This window comes from Hemiscyllium ocellatum, chromosome 12 (genome assembly GCF_020745735.1).
Source record: "Hemiscyllium ocellatum isolate sHemOce1 chromosome 12, sHemOce1.pat.X.cur, whole genome shotgun sequence".
Lineage (NCBI taxonomy): Eukaryota > Metazoa > Chordata > Chondrichthyes > Orectolobiformes > Hemiscylliidae > Hemiscyllium > Hemiscyllium ocellatum.
Genome location: NC_083412.1, coordinates 65,853,864 through 65,868,846, shown reverse-complemented (window position 1 = coordinate 65,868,846; position 14,983 = coordinate 65,853,864). Strand labels below are relative to the sequence as shown.

The 14,983-nt window shown below is 37.3% G+C and overlaps 1 protein-coding gene across 1 annotated transcript in view; it reads right to left on the bottom strand.

Annotated features, from left to right (window-relative positions):
- Positions 1–323: 323 nt before the first annotated feature.
- Positions 324–14,983, bottom strand: part of LOC132820598 (suppressor of tumorigenicity 14 protein homolog) — a 63,416-nt gene continuing 48,756 nt past the window's right edge. Inside the window, exons 10-12 of the mRNA XM_060832803.1 lie at positions 11,351–11,460; positions 6,603–6,721; positions 324–1,654 (exon numbers count right to left, since the gene is read on the bottom strand). Of these exons, the coding sequence (XP_060688786.1) occupies positions 1,638–1,654; positions 6,603–6,721; positions 11,351–11,460 (246 nt within the window). The 3' untranslated portion in view covers positions 324–1,637. The remainder of the gene's footprint in view (positions 1,655–6,602; positions 6,722–11,350; positions 11,461–14,983) is intronic.

Below are 14,983 nucleotides of genomic sequence, written 5' to 3'. Positions count from 1 at the left end.
AGTTGAATTGTCACATCACAAATGAGCAGGAGTTGATACTTGTGTTAGGGACACAGACAGGACCCTCTAAGCTCTGCTCACCTGGATGTAGTTGCTGACTTAGGTTATCAGCACAAGAAGCGTATTCTGAAAACAAGTATACTGCCTTGGCCTTGGTAAAGGTGTCTGTGCTGTTAGTTAAACCAGTTACACAAATAGCAAAACAAAATTTTAATGAAAAAATACTGATCTCAATACAGAACATTCTATAAATATATATAATTGATGAAAATATTACAACATGATTGTTGGGTTTTAAAAACAAATCACAAAAAAAACCACAAAAGATAAATTGAACACCAATAAAAATTACAAAATATATACTATTGAAAATAGTTATTAGATTTTTGTTTGAAATATAAACATTTCTTAAATTAAGAAAGCAATGTTTTTCTTTTGTAACAAAACAAGGCATCTTGAACAAGAATCAATTACAAAAGGGTGGAACCTTGCAATGCTGATAGCCAGCCTACAATATGCTGCAAAGCAATTGTGCCTCCATCAGCTTTTGAATTTTTAATTCATTTGCATCAACACTGGATGGCAGGAGTATTCAGAGATGGCTCTCATGTCCAATATTATCTTGGACATAAATGGAAGAAAATGTCACATGATTTATCTTCCAAGGAAGAGTCATATTGGACTCTGCCTCTCCACAGATGCTGCCAGATCTACTTCATTTCACTAGCAATTTCTGATTTTATATCATGTTATACACACTTAGTTGTCTATATTATGCATCTTGCCCTGACATGCCAGAACTTCTCAATCATTGAAATGGAATAAGATATTTGCTGTTCTGAAATTCCATGCTTCTAACAGTAATGCATCCAAAATATTGGCTCAATGGCCCAGAAATTTTATGGTCTTAATTCTTACTACTGTACCAGCAATCCCATGGAATATTACTTAGATGGAAGTGGACTATGCCATATTTCCACATTTCAACAGTGACTGCATTCAAAGCATTTTGGGAAATGCCAAGGTTATCAAACAGATGTTGGAATGCAAGTCTTTTTGTGATAATATGTAATGCCATTTCATCAAGAAGCTGCAATGATCCCTCCGTGAAAAACAGTTGATTCAGGGGAAGTCCGCAATGCCTCTTTAACAGAATTGGGAAAGTGGTTTGAGATTCTGAGAGGTCAGAAATTAGTAGGAACCTAAAGAATACAGATGCAGCCGAATACTGGCATTAGAATCTTTAACATTTCATTAATTGAATTGTGTTTTAAAACTTATTGGATCAGGAATGGTGTAGCTTATTTAATATCCAAAATTATGATTTGACTTATTGATCCTCCTCAAAACTCTTTTCTTCATTGGTAAACAGGTAGATGATAGCTTAACAAAAAAAACCACCTTGTGTCCCATGAAAGCTTCCTCAGTGCATTTTTGCAGCATGATTTGCAGAAACCTTTTCTGATGTACCAGTTGATATGGAAACAGATTCCCTTAGATTTTGTCGTGTTTAAACATCGTTCTCGCAAGCACTGATGCTTTGAATCTTGTTTGTAGAACTGTGGTGGACTTTTCATTTGGTAAAGTTTGAATGTATGGATAGAATCTTTCTCGTTCATTTGTTTCATGAATGTGACTTAGATAATTACACGTGCTGTCAGAAAAATAAACAAATAAATTTAATGACATGAATTTGACAGCATTGTTCTTCCCTCGTATTTAATAAATCTGTACAAAAGAAAATTTAATCTGTATTCTAGTAGCTTATGAATGTATATTTAGATTATGGTGAAAGAGAATGAAATGAACTTGAATACAAATATTGTTGCTAATCAATGTTCCAGTGGCTTAGGACACTCAATTTCATAGAACAGGAGGAGACCTTTCAATCTCTTTAGCTGGTTTCACCACTCATGGTGATCTGTGGCTCAGCTCAAATACCTGCATTTGGCCCATATCTCTTAATATTTTGTTTGGCAAAAATTTATTTATCTCAGATTCAAAATTAATAACTGATCTGGTATCCATTACTGTTTATGGAAGAGAAATCCAAACATCTAACATTCTTTGTATGATCCCTAGTTCTAAATTTCCCAACCAGTGGAAACAGCTCTTCTTTATCTATCTTTTCTCTTCCTGTTAATATCTTGAAGACTTCTATTAGATCAACACTTAACCTTCATTCTAGAGGAAACAAACTTAATTGATATTATCTCTCCTCATAACGTACTCCCTGAAGTCTAGATACATTTTCATAAACCTATATTGTACTCCTTCTAAGGCCAATATATCCTTCCTAAGATGTGGTGCCCAGATCTACTGTCAGTACTCCAAATAAAGTCAGTAAGGAAGAGTTGATGTCTCACAATATTTTGTATGCAAAGTAGGCAGCTGTGATAAGCAATTGGTGCAAAGCTATTTTTTTAAAATGGCAAATGGTATAATTGGTTCATAAATCGGATTGTGGTGCTTGTTTTAGAGGAGAATATTGTCCAGGATATTAAGGAAAATTCCTGATTATTCCACAGATAATATTTGTGATATTTTTTATCAGTTCTTAACAAGCCAATCAGCCTCAATTTAACAGTCCAGTCAAGATATGGACCCACTCTCCACCAATCTAATATGCATTTGGCTGAATAGGGTAAGTAACATCTACTGGGTATGCGGGGAGAAATCAACAGTCAACCAAACATAATTTGTTCCATTTGGCTCTGAAATTCCTAGTACAATATTGCCTGGATGACAATGGAATCCCTGAAGTCTAGGTATTCTGATGAAGGATCCTGCCCAAAACATAGTCTCTTCTCCTCCTTCGGTGATGCTCTCTGACCTGCTGTGCTTTTTCCAGTGCCACATTTTCTCAATTCTGACTCTCCAGCATCTGCAGTCCTCGCCTTCTCCAAGACAATGGAATGGCAACCAAGGGACTCAAACACAGCTGTGGTCTAGCATTACTGTTTCCAGTATCTTTATTTGAGACTGACCCTCTCTCAAACTAGAAGAAGGATACAGAGCTCCACTCCCCCACCTTATTCTTCTAGTTCTGCAAATGCTTTCACTTCAGGTAATTGTCTATTTCTCTTTTGAAATCATCCTCTACCACCTTCCCAGCGGTACATTCCATACTCTAAACACTTGGTGCACAGAAATGTGATGTTGCTCATGCTACCATTTCTTCTTTTAATCCTCTTAATACATGTCCTATGTGCTCAATAATTCTGCCAATGGTGACGGTTTCACTCTATCTACTCTCTCAAGATCTTTCATGATTTTGAACATCTGTATCTTCTCCCAGTCAGCACTGTCCCAGCTCCTCTGTTCCTTCCATGTAAGTGAAGTTACTCAATCCTTAATTCATTCTCATGGATCTCTTCAGTGCTGTCTGTAATGCTTTTATGTCTTTCCTAAACTGTGGTGCTCAGCATTAGACTCCATTTAAGACAGAATCAGTATCGGTCATAACTTTCTTATTTTAGTGCTGTAAGCCTTACCTATAAAACTCAGGCTCCTATATGTTTTATTAACTGCTTTCTCAATTTGTTCTATCATTTTCAATGACTTGTGTACAATAAACTCATACCATTTGCTCCTGCACCCATTTTAAAATTATACTTGTTAAGTTTATGCTGCCGTTCTCTATTCTTCCTTCCAAAATGGGTAACTTTACATTTCTCTACGTTAAGTTTATTCGGTCACTTGTCTGTTCATTCTACCAGCATACTTGTGTCTTCTTGAAGGTCATCACTCTGTTGGTCATAGTTCACAATATTTCCAAGTTTTCTGTCATTTACAAATTTTGAAATGGTTCTGTGAGCATCTAAATCTTGGTCATTAACCTATAAAAGTAGTGATTCTGGATTAGCGGTGCTGGAAGAGCACAGCAGTTCAGGCAGCATCCAAAGAGCAGCAAAATCGACGTTTCGGGCAAAAGCCCTTCATCAGGAATAAAGGCTCACTGCCTTTATTCCTGATGAAGGGCTTTTGCCCGAAACGTCGATTTCGCTGCACTTAGGATGCTGCCTGAACTGCTGTGCTCTTCCAGCACCACTAATCCAGAATCTGGTTTCCAGCATCTGCAGTCATTGTTTTTACCTTATAAAAGTAGTGAGCCTAACATTGGCTCCTAGGGAATCCCATTGTAAAATTTCCCAGTCTTTAAAATAACCCGATAACCTCTTCTCAATATTTCCTCTCAACTCAGCCAATTGCATACCTATCATGCCAGTGTTGCTTTTTATTCTAGGTGATCTAATGATAGCCAGTAGTATCGCCATTCCATGAATGAATAAAAACAAACTTTGCTGATAAGCCCATTATGTGGCATTTTATCAGACACCTTTTGGAAGTATAAGTTTACCAGATCAACTACATTATCCAAATCATGTAGTTTTAGGTGATTTGTTCTACTAACCCCCTCAAAAAACTCAAGCAAATTAGTCAAACACTCGTTACCAATTGGCTTACAGTGTTATAGGATGGAAAGAGTAAAAGGCTTTGAAGCATTCGACAAGGTTCCCCTTGGGAGACTGATTAGCAAGGTTAGATGTCACGGAGTACAGGGGGAACTAGCCACTTGGATACAGAACTGGCTCAAAGGTAGAAGACAGAGAGTGGTGATGGAGGGTTGTTTTTCATATTGAAGGCCTGTGACCAGTGGAGTGCCACGAGGATTGGTGCTGGGTCGTCTACTTTTTGTCATTTACATAAATGATTTGGATGCGAGCATAAGAGGTACAATTAGTAAGTTTGCAGATGACACCAAAATTGGAGGTGTAGTGGACAGCAAAGAGGATTACCTGAGATTACAACAGGATCCTGACCAGATGAGCCAATGGGCTGAGAAGTGGCAGATGGAGTTTAATTCAGATAAATGCGAAGTGCTGCATTTTGGGAAAGCAAATCTTAGCAGGACTTATACACTTAATGGTAAGGTCCTAGGGAGTGTTGCTGAACAAAGCGACCTTGGAGTGCAGGTTCATAGCTGCTTGAAAGTGGAGTCGCAGGTAGATAGGATAGTGAAGAAGGCATTTAGTATGGTTTCCTTTATTGGTCAGAGTATTGAGTACAGGAGTTGGGAGGTCATGTTGCGGCTGTACAGGACATTGGTTAGGTCACTGTTGGAATATTGTGTGCATTCCAGTCTCCTTTCTATCGGAAAGATGTTGTGAAACTTGAAAGGATGTTGCCAAGGTTGGAGGATTTGAACTATAGGGAGAGGCTGGTTAGGCTGGGGCTGTTTTTCCTGGAGCGTCAGTGGCTGAGGGGTGACCTTATAGAGGTTTACAAAATTATGAGGGGCATGGATAAATCAGCAAAGTCTTTTCCCTGGGGTTGGGGTGTCCAGAACTAGAGGGCATAGGTTTAGGGTGAGAGGGGAAAGATATAAAAGAGATATAAGGGGCAACTTTTTCACACAGAGGGTGGTACGTGTACAGAATGAGCTGCCAGAGGAAGTGGTGGAGGCTGGTACAATTGCAACATTTAAGAGGCATTTGGATGGGTATATGAATAGGAAGGGTTTGGAGGGATATGGGTTGGGTGCTGGCAGGTGGGACTAGATTGGGTTGGGATATCTGGTCAGCATGGATATGTTGGACCAAAGGGTCTGTTTCCTTGCTGTACATCTCTATGACTCTATGACTATAGCCATGATCATATTGAATGGTGGGGCAGGCTTCTATGTTCTTATGCCCTTTCCTTGTTAAACCACATTTAATCAAATTAATTTGGTTGCTGTATGGCAACATTGCTGCATACAAGGAGAATTAGGAGATAATGCCCAGCGCTTCTGTAATTTCTAGCCTTACTTGACCCAGTATTCATAGATGCAATTCATCTCATCTTGGTGTCTTATCAACTTTAGGTACAGCTAGTCTGTTAATTACCAATTTTTAAACCTATCCCGTGAATATGTTACCTCTTCTTGGCCAGTGTCATGTTCTTTAATAAACACAAATGCAGAATGCTCATTGAGTACCTCACTCATGTGCACTGCTTGAATGTATGAATTCTCTTTTAGCTCCCAATTAGTCCAGCCGTTTTTTTACATGCATGTACTATTTATATGCCTATATAAGTTATTTAGATTCCCTTTCATATTAACTGTCAATCTATTTTCTAATCTCTCTTCACTTCCCTTGATAATTTTTCACCATTCAATTCCCTTAAACTTCAATATTCTGTGTGGTTCTCAGTTACATTATGCATCTGACATCAGATACGTGCAGCTTTCTTCTGCTCCATTTTACTCTTTCATTATCTGGGAAAGTTTACTTGACCACTTCATTGGAATGTCTATTGACAATGTGATATATTTCCATACTTTGAATATCAGTTCAACATGCCATTCTTAGGCATTTAAAAAACTGGTTGTGGAACAGACTGCTTTCCTATTCCAATCTTCACCCACAACTGTCCCATACTAAATACAAATCACCAGCATATTCTGGAGAACATTTTCTCATTTCAGGCCAGTTTTGTTTTATCATTTGATCATCAATTGTAATAACATAAGTACATTCTAAATTCATGTTAAACTCTGGGATTAATAAGGTGCCATTGATCAATCCAATGAAAAGATTCAAAACTTTAATACTTACAATTAGTGGCTATGTAGTCAGCAGCAAAATATTGTGTGTATATTTTCTTGGAATGAAAGTTTATTTGCAAACTGGAACTATTACTAAGAAGCGAAAATGGCTTATGGTCTCCACAGAATCTGCAGAACAGATCAGAAAGGAACAATCATTGACTCCATCAAGCAGTTTGGGTATGTTTTATGATTACCTTATTAACCTTCTTTAAAAATTGTTATTTCATGTCATTATAATGGAGAAATTCAAGTCTTTTCTTGTCATTGAAAATTTTAATATATGTTTTATGAAAATGAGTTATTTTTACTTATTCCTTTTTGAGGTACAACTATAATAGTGACATGTTTGTAATGTCAATTACAATCTAAGCTTAGGTATGGCCTCATTTATTATAATCTCTTTAATCCAAGGAACATCTTACAAATTAAGATGTTTCTATCAGGAGCAAGGATAGAGTGTCCTTCAGGCTACTTACAGACCCATGATAAGTTTTGGCTTGTATACCAGGAGGCTGTCTAAACATTGCTGTCATAGGAATAACTATCTGCAACATCATGAACTGCTTATTACTGTTGTACTTAAAAGGTCCTGAGTTTAACACAGGGTGGAAGTTGGATACATAGCTAGAGAGCAATCACTATTTGATGTTTCCAGTAAGCTGTCCAGGCAATTTTAACCCTTGTGTCTCCTTTTAATATGGTTGCCATGATGTGGAGGTGCCAGTTGGACTGGGGTGAACAAAGTTAAAAATAATAACACCAAGTTATAGTCCAACAGGTGCTGAAGCTAACCATGGCTGACACCAACAATCCCATGTCTTAGCTTCAGTGTAAAATGACATGAATTAACCTTACAAGAGCTGCAAGATCATTAACAAATCTTTTTCACTCCCCTTTCATCCCTTTCCCACATATCCAATTAATTCTGTTTATTCAGCATCCAAATCATAAGAATTCACTGCAACATCTCTCCTTGTTCTCAGCAGTCAGTCATTCTTTCTTCTCTCCACATTTGATGCACCCAGCAATCTCTTCTCCCATTCTAACAATTGCAAAATCAGCAATCCTCCCAGTTCTCCTTCCTCACTTCACATTCCACATATTTTGCTTTATATTCACCACCAGCCCATCCTCATCTCAATCTCTCAGGATGCATATTATGAAAATGCTTTGTACATTTCTACTTAAAACATGCACTGATTTACTCTCCCCAACCTTTCTGCTTCAAAACAACAGTTCATGGAACCAGCGGGAAATGCAAGACCTTGTGAAGAGCATCTCTACTTGTGCAAGAGGTAGATCAAATATAGGTGAACCTATTGATAGCTCCTGATAAAGGGTGTAATTTCTAGTAGCTCAGGGAATGTATTGGTGTGTCTTCAAGCAGCAATTATTTTCAGATGTCAATGGCTTGCTGTGTAAGCTCAGTAAATATTAAGAGTAAACCAAACCTTGCAGTAAACCATGTAATGTTGAATGGAAGGAAATTCCAGTATCTTGACCCAGATCTTCAACCTTTTGATACTGTAAACCTCAGAATACTAATTGAACAATTGCAATTGAATTGCTACTAATGATTTTCAAATTTTAGTTGTGATGGGATGCCCTGTAAATATTAGCACTAACATTATTGCATGACTTGTTGTAATTTGACATCTCACAAACAAACTTATGATTTTCACCTTTCAGCAAAAGTTTTGGTCAATTTTTGCTTCACTGGCAATTTAATTATAATCAAATTTAAAATGCAAATATTTCACCTGTTGCAGTCTACCTCGGAGTAAAAGGAATACCCACTTGGTTACTGTGATAAGTGGTCCATTTACTTGCAGCTCAGTTCTGGTGTTTAAAGGGGAGAATGCTTGCCAGTTGTAAGATCAGCTGTTATTACAATATCAAAATGTACTTTGTAAGGCAATTTGCTAAACTCTGAAGCTACCATGTTATAAACGTCATTGGTGTGATTGCAACATCACAGCAATATCAGTTAGCAATGCTGAAGTATAAATAGTCCATTAACACATTAGAGAAGGAAATTTCACCATTTCTTTCTGAGAAAACAGGGTGAGAAAGATAATATCTATCTGACCAGAATATTTGATGTGGAAGCAGGCCATTTGGCTGATCAAGTCCACACCAACAAGCATCTTACCCAGATGTACCCCTCTACCCAGTTCCTGTACTGCTCCATTTCCCAAAGCTTAACTCCCTAGTCTGCACATCCCTGTACACCATGGCCAATCCACCTAAGCTGCACAAAGGGTCATAGAGTCACAGAGATGTACAGCATGGAAACAGACTCTTCGGTCCAACCCATCCATGCTGACCAGTTATCTATTTATCCTATCCATGCCCCTCATAATTTTGTTAACCTCTAGAAGGTCACCCCTCAGCCTCCAATACTCCAGGGAAAACAGCCCCAGCCTATTCAGCCACTCAAATCCTCCAACCCTTTTCTGAACACTTTCAAGTTGCACAACATCTTTCTGATAGGAAGGAGACCAGAATTGCACGCAATTCTCCAACAGTGGCCTAACCAATGTCCTGTACAGCTGCAACATGACCTCCCAACTCAACACTCTGACCAATAAAAGAAAGCATGTTTGGACTGTTGGAGGAAACCCACACAAACTCGCCCGTGGGTGGAATTGAACCCGGGTCTTTAACCACTGTGCCTCTTCTGGGTATGCTTACAGTTTGCAGTCAGCTCACAGGAACTTTAATGCAGAATCCAGTGTTAAACAGTACAAGTCAACTGAGGATTTTCTAAATAAGATTAGCAGACATAGTAATCAGAAATTGATTAAACTTCCACTAAAAAGGACTCTCTGAAACAATCTACATTTTTATATTTTTCCCCAAAACATTTCAAGAAATTATGTATCATTTGCCTCAAGTTTTAAAATATAATAATGTTTTCTGCTATTGAGTGATGACATTAGAGATGGACTTTAATAACATCCAGTTTTCCATCAGTTTTAAAGTAACAGCATTTTGAAAGTCACCTTTCAAAAAAGGGAGCATAATCAATAATACATCCTTTAGTGAAAAATGTGTTGATTATTAAGACCTTTAAATGAAATTTTAAATAATGTTCCAGCAAATCTTGCTGAAAAATATAAAATAACCAGGTAGCTCAAAGTTACCCCTTGAACTAAAGTTCATTCAATGATAAAACCAGCAAAGGTTTGGCAGATTATCTGTTCAGTTTGAACTTGACTACAATTGTTAAATTAGTTGGTTCAGTATTATCATTGGTAAATATAAGGTTGGCTAGCAGAATTCATTAGAGATTAGCATAATTAGAAAATTTCTCCACTCCTGACCCCCACTGGAATCAATGTACTGTATACACAATTGAAACAGTTGAGCTGCATTGCATCTAAAGTATTTTGGCAGATGTCCAGTAAAATTCAGAATATGCTCCTTGCCTATATATTTCATTCTTAAGAGAACTGGACATTTCATAGTTCAGGTGTTTAAACAAATCATTAGAGGAGCACAAGATCAAAAGAAATTGAAAAATTAATTTGTAAATAATCTTGAATGCAACTTCATAAGCAGATGCACACAGTTTAATCTAAATTCAAAATTCAGAGGCTGATCACATGCTTGAACACTTGATCTAACACTAGAAATGTATTTATCCTCTTTTAGAAGTTGGGCCAGTGAATCTAAATGCACAGATCTGCAACTGTGTTTAAGACTGACAGCACTTTATTCCTGAGAACCTAAGATGATTAACTGCACGACTAAAATTACATTTTTTCAGCAGACTCCGAACATGCTGGGTTTCAACAAGTCAAGACATAAACATTTGCCATTAGGTAGTACATTTCAAGACCTCTGATTATGCAAAAGCACTTAACAGTTGATGGAGTACATTTGAAGTATATTATGATTGTAATGAGGCAAGCATAACAGCCACTTTGTGTTCAGAAAACTCAAACAAACATAACGAAATATGTATAGGTGTTGAGAAATAAATATTAGCCAAGATGCCAGAAGAACTCCCCTGCTCTTCTTAGAAATAATTCCTTATAATCTTTTACATCCATGTGACAGGTCTGCCATTAGTTAAACTTGTTTCTGCCCTGTTGTGCACAAAAAAACATCTTGCCCACAAAGTTGCTGAAAGTGAGCTGATAACAGTGCAATGAGAGAATCAGGACATCTTGGAAGCGTGTGCCCAAAGAAACTAATAGATTATCTGCTTCATAAGTGAGAACTAGAATATAAACAGGAATAACTGGTAATGAGGCTGAATTCAATGACAAACCAGATACAGAAAGAAATAAAAAATAATGAAAAAAAGATTGGGAAGAAGGAATACAGAGATGGAATATTATCATTATGTTACAGGGTTCTAATTACTGTGGTGAGTTTAGTTGTACTTAGGAAATTAACGAAACAATTTCATGACTTCCAGTGCACATCAGTGAAATGAAGAATTGTTTTTGCAAAGTCAAGGGTAGAGTGGTATAACACAGACAGCAAAGTTTATCTGTTCACACTTACTTGAAGTTGTTGTATCATTTATGTGTAAATAACAGTGAGCATCATTAGCTTCGTTGTTATTTTGATAGAAAGTTTTGGTCCAAAATGCTTTATTCAGTCTACATTTTTATTTCTTGTGTCAATCACTGTCTTTAATGTACAGAGTTATTTAGGTGACTGCCATATCAATTTACTTTGCAATAATACATTATAAAAGGAATTACAATAAAGAGCATTGCTGTTACATGTCCTGCTCACCTCTGACCATCGACCTCCAGATAATCCGCCACACATGACTCTCCAGTCCCTGAAGAGCCTCCCAGCCTGAATTCTTTGAAAAATATGATGGTTCTAAAATGTTCTTGAACCTATCCAGAAGAGAGAAAGTTTGCTATTCAATTCTACATAAAATGTTTCATATAGCCAAGTTACAATTAAGTCACACCTCCTCAAAGACAAAAAGGTTTAGTTTAGTTTTAACCTGAGTGGATATGCGCTCAACATAAATGTATCCCTGTCACAGAACATAAATATATCCTTTACAATAACCAAATGAGGGAAAGCAAACATTTATATAAATAAAGAAATGCTTGCACTATATAGTTTCTATCATCGTTTAGAAATTTCTCAGAGCTTTTATGTACAATACACTAATTTGAAATACAATGAAAATTACAGTAATCAAATGTAGCATTAATTTTACACAAAAAGTTGCATAAGTGGCAATGAGATATGTTTATGTTGTTGGTTGAAAGAGATCCTAACTGAGAGAACTTCGCATGTTTAGATAAATTCCAACATCATCTGAACCACTGGAAGATGAAGATGTCAGTTTAATATATCTGAAAGTCAGTGTATCTGACAATGCAGCACTTCCTATTGTGTGTTGATGTCAACCCAGGGTGATTTTCATAAGCTGGGACAAACACCTTTTTCAAACCAAACTGATGAAGCTAAATATTAGACTGAGCCCACCTGACAAATAGAGATACTTTCAATGGAGATGAAGATAAAAAGAAAATTTAAATTTCCAAATATTGTCTTTTTTTCATCAATAAATTACTTAATTGTTAGCATTTTCAGCTGACAAAAACAATCAGAAGATGGTGTTCAAATGCCACTCTAGGGCTTGAGCACATGATCTAGGAATGCCTCCAGTGTGACTCTAGACCAGTGCTACATTGTTAGAGACGTAATGTTTTACCTGAAATCATAAACTGAGGCCTTTTGTTTTCCTCAAGAACTCAGCTGGTCTAACAGCATCTTTAGAGAAAGCAGAATTAACATTTTGAGTTCAGTTCTGAAGAAGGGTCACTGGACTTGAAATGTTATCTCTGCTTTCTCTCCCCACAGATGTTGCCAGACTTGGAGTTCTGCCAGCAATTTTCAATTCTGTTTCAGATTTTCAGCATTTGCAGTTTTAAAAATTTTATTTCAATTTTCTTTTCTTATTTAGCTTGATCTAAAAGATCCCATAGTGTTATTTGAAGAAGAGCATTGAGTTCTCCCAATCGATTAACATTTTTCTCATTCAATATTACAAAAGAAATTAACCTGGCGACATGCAAAATGGGAGCTTTATGCATATTTTAACAGCATTCATTTTTGAGTTTCTTTTTTGAATTTGAACGAGTGGCATATAGGTTTTTTGCACATCCCAGTGGTTTAATGATTAATGTGGAAGTATTTCTGTAGCCACGGTGATTTGTTTTAAAACAATGAGAGAGAATGACTTCCTGGAGAGTAATGGGAGCATTTACCAATTAACAAAGTAAACAGTGTCATACATTATAGTTTCAAGTAGAAGATTCTAGACTTGCTTTTTAGGGCTGGGGAAACATCTGTAGTTGGTGGAGTTTTTAATTAGTTTCAGTTTGGGCAATTCTGCAGGGTTCTTAGCGGAAGCTGGATTTGTAAAGGAGTTGCTTCTGAGAAAGAGATCAAGATAGTTTTGAGTTGTTAAAAATAGGTTACCACAGTATAAAGAGTTAATAACATTAGCAAATTTGCTGATGATATTAAACTGGGTGGCAGGGTGAAATGTGAGGTGGATGTTAGGAGATTACAGGGTGACTTGGACAGGTTAGGTGAGTGGTCAAATGCATGGCAGATGCAGGTTAATGTGGATAAATGTATAGTTATTCACTTTGGTGGCAAGAACAGGAAGGCACATTACTACCCAAATGGAATCAATTTCGGTAAAGGGGCAGTACAAAGAGATCTGGGTGTTCTTGTACACCAGTCAATAAAGGTAAGCATGCAGGTACAGCAGGTAGTGAAGAAGGCTAATAGCATGCTGGCCTTCATAATAAGAGGGATTGAGTATAGAAGCGAAGAGATTCTTCTGCAGTTGTACAGGGCCGTGGTGAGACCACACCTGAAGTACTGTGTGCAATTCTGGTCTCCAAATTTGAGGAAAGACATTCTGGCTATTGAGGGAGTGCAGTGTAGGTTCACAAGGTCAATTTCTGGAATGGCGGGACTACCCTATGTTGAAAGACTGGAGCGACTGAGCTTGTATACCCTTGAATTTAGAAGACTGAGAGGGGATCTGGTTGAGACATATAAAATTATTAAAGGATTGGACACTCTGGAGGCAGGAAACATGTTTCCGCTGATGGGTGAGTCCCGAACCAGAGGACACAGCTTAAAAATATGGGGTAGACCATTTAGGACAGAGATGAGGAGAAACTTCTTCACCCAGAGAGTGGTGGCTGTGTGGAATGCTCTGCCCCAGAGGGCAGTGGAGGCCCAGTCTCTGGATTCATTTAAGAAAGAGTTGGATAGAGCTCTCAAGGTTAGTGGAATCAGGGGTTATGGAGATAAGGCAGGAACAGGATACTGATTAAGAATGATCAGCTATGATCATATTGAATGGTGGTGCAGGCTCGAAGGGCAGAATGGCCTACTCCTGCACCTATTGTCTATTGTCTACTGTCTATTGTCTATTGAGTTTATAAATTCCAGACCTAAAGTATTCAATTAATACTGAATTATTTGAATTGGAAAGAGTTAAGCTGGGATATGTGACAAATCAAGTAAAAAATTATCAGCTTCTCACAATCGGGAATTGAAGCCACAGCTTAGTCAGATCCAATGAGTGACAGAGAAGGAATTCTTTCTGGTGTTTGAGTGCTGTAATGGGGGCCTGTTGGGATTAGAAGGAATGTATTTTTACCATGTGAGTTTTGAAATCTTTAAACATAGGTTACATATGAATCATTTGGTTTATTCTCTCTTATCTTCATTTCCTTCATGCAGTAAACTTACTTTTTATTGTTAAAAGTAAATCTGCAACATTGCTTGTTGTGTTTCAGTTAAGACTGCCTCATTAAAACCAATAGAACCAATATGTTCTATTAAATTAGGTTCCTGTAGTAGACATCAGGATAATTTTCATAAAGTGAATAACGTAATCCAGAAAGACAGGATCTCCACAGTAACTTGTCATCATCATCACTGCATGGCCGAATCAGAAAGAAGAACATTAGAACTATATAAATTAGAAACACTGGAAGAGATTCAGTGATCTCTGAAACCTATTCAAGTCGAAAGTTTGACCACCTATTTTTAGTGCTGATTGGCTGAAAAGCTTAGAGAAAAAGCCCAAATTCTAGGAAAATGGTCAGAGCGTTTTAACCACATCCTCAATCACTTTTCATCCGTCATAAAGGAGCAAATTTCTTGATGACCCAGTCATGCTGTTAGAAATCAAAAATACAACAAAACTCCTGTCTCGTGGCCAAATTGCAGGAACTGATGTTATCCTAGCTGCAATCTCATAGACTGAAGTTCACTGCTTGGTCACGGAGCTAATTGAACTCCTTCAGTCTCTGTGGGAGCAAAGAATCAATCTGCAAGAATACAAAGATGCTTTTCTTGTCCATCTGT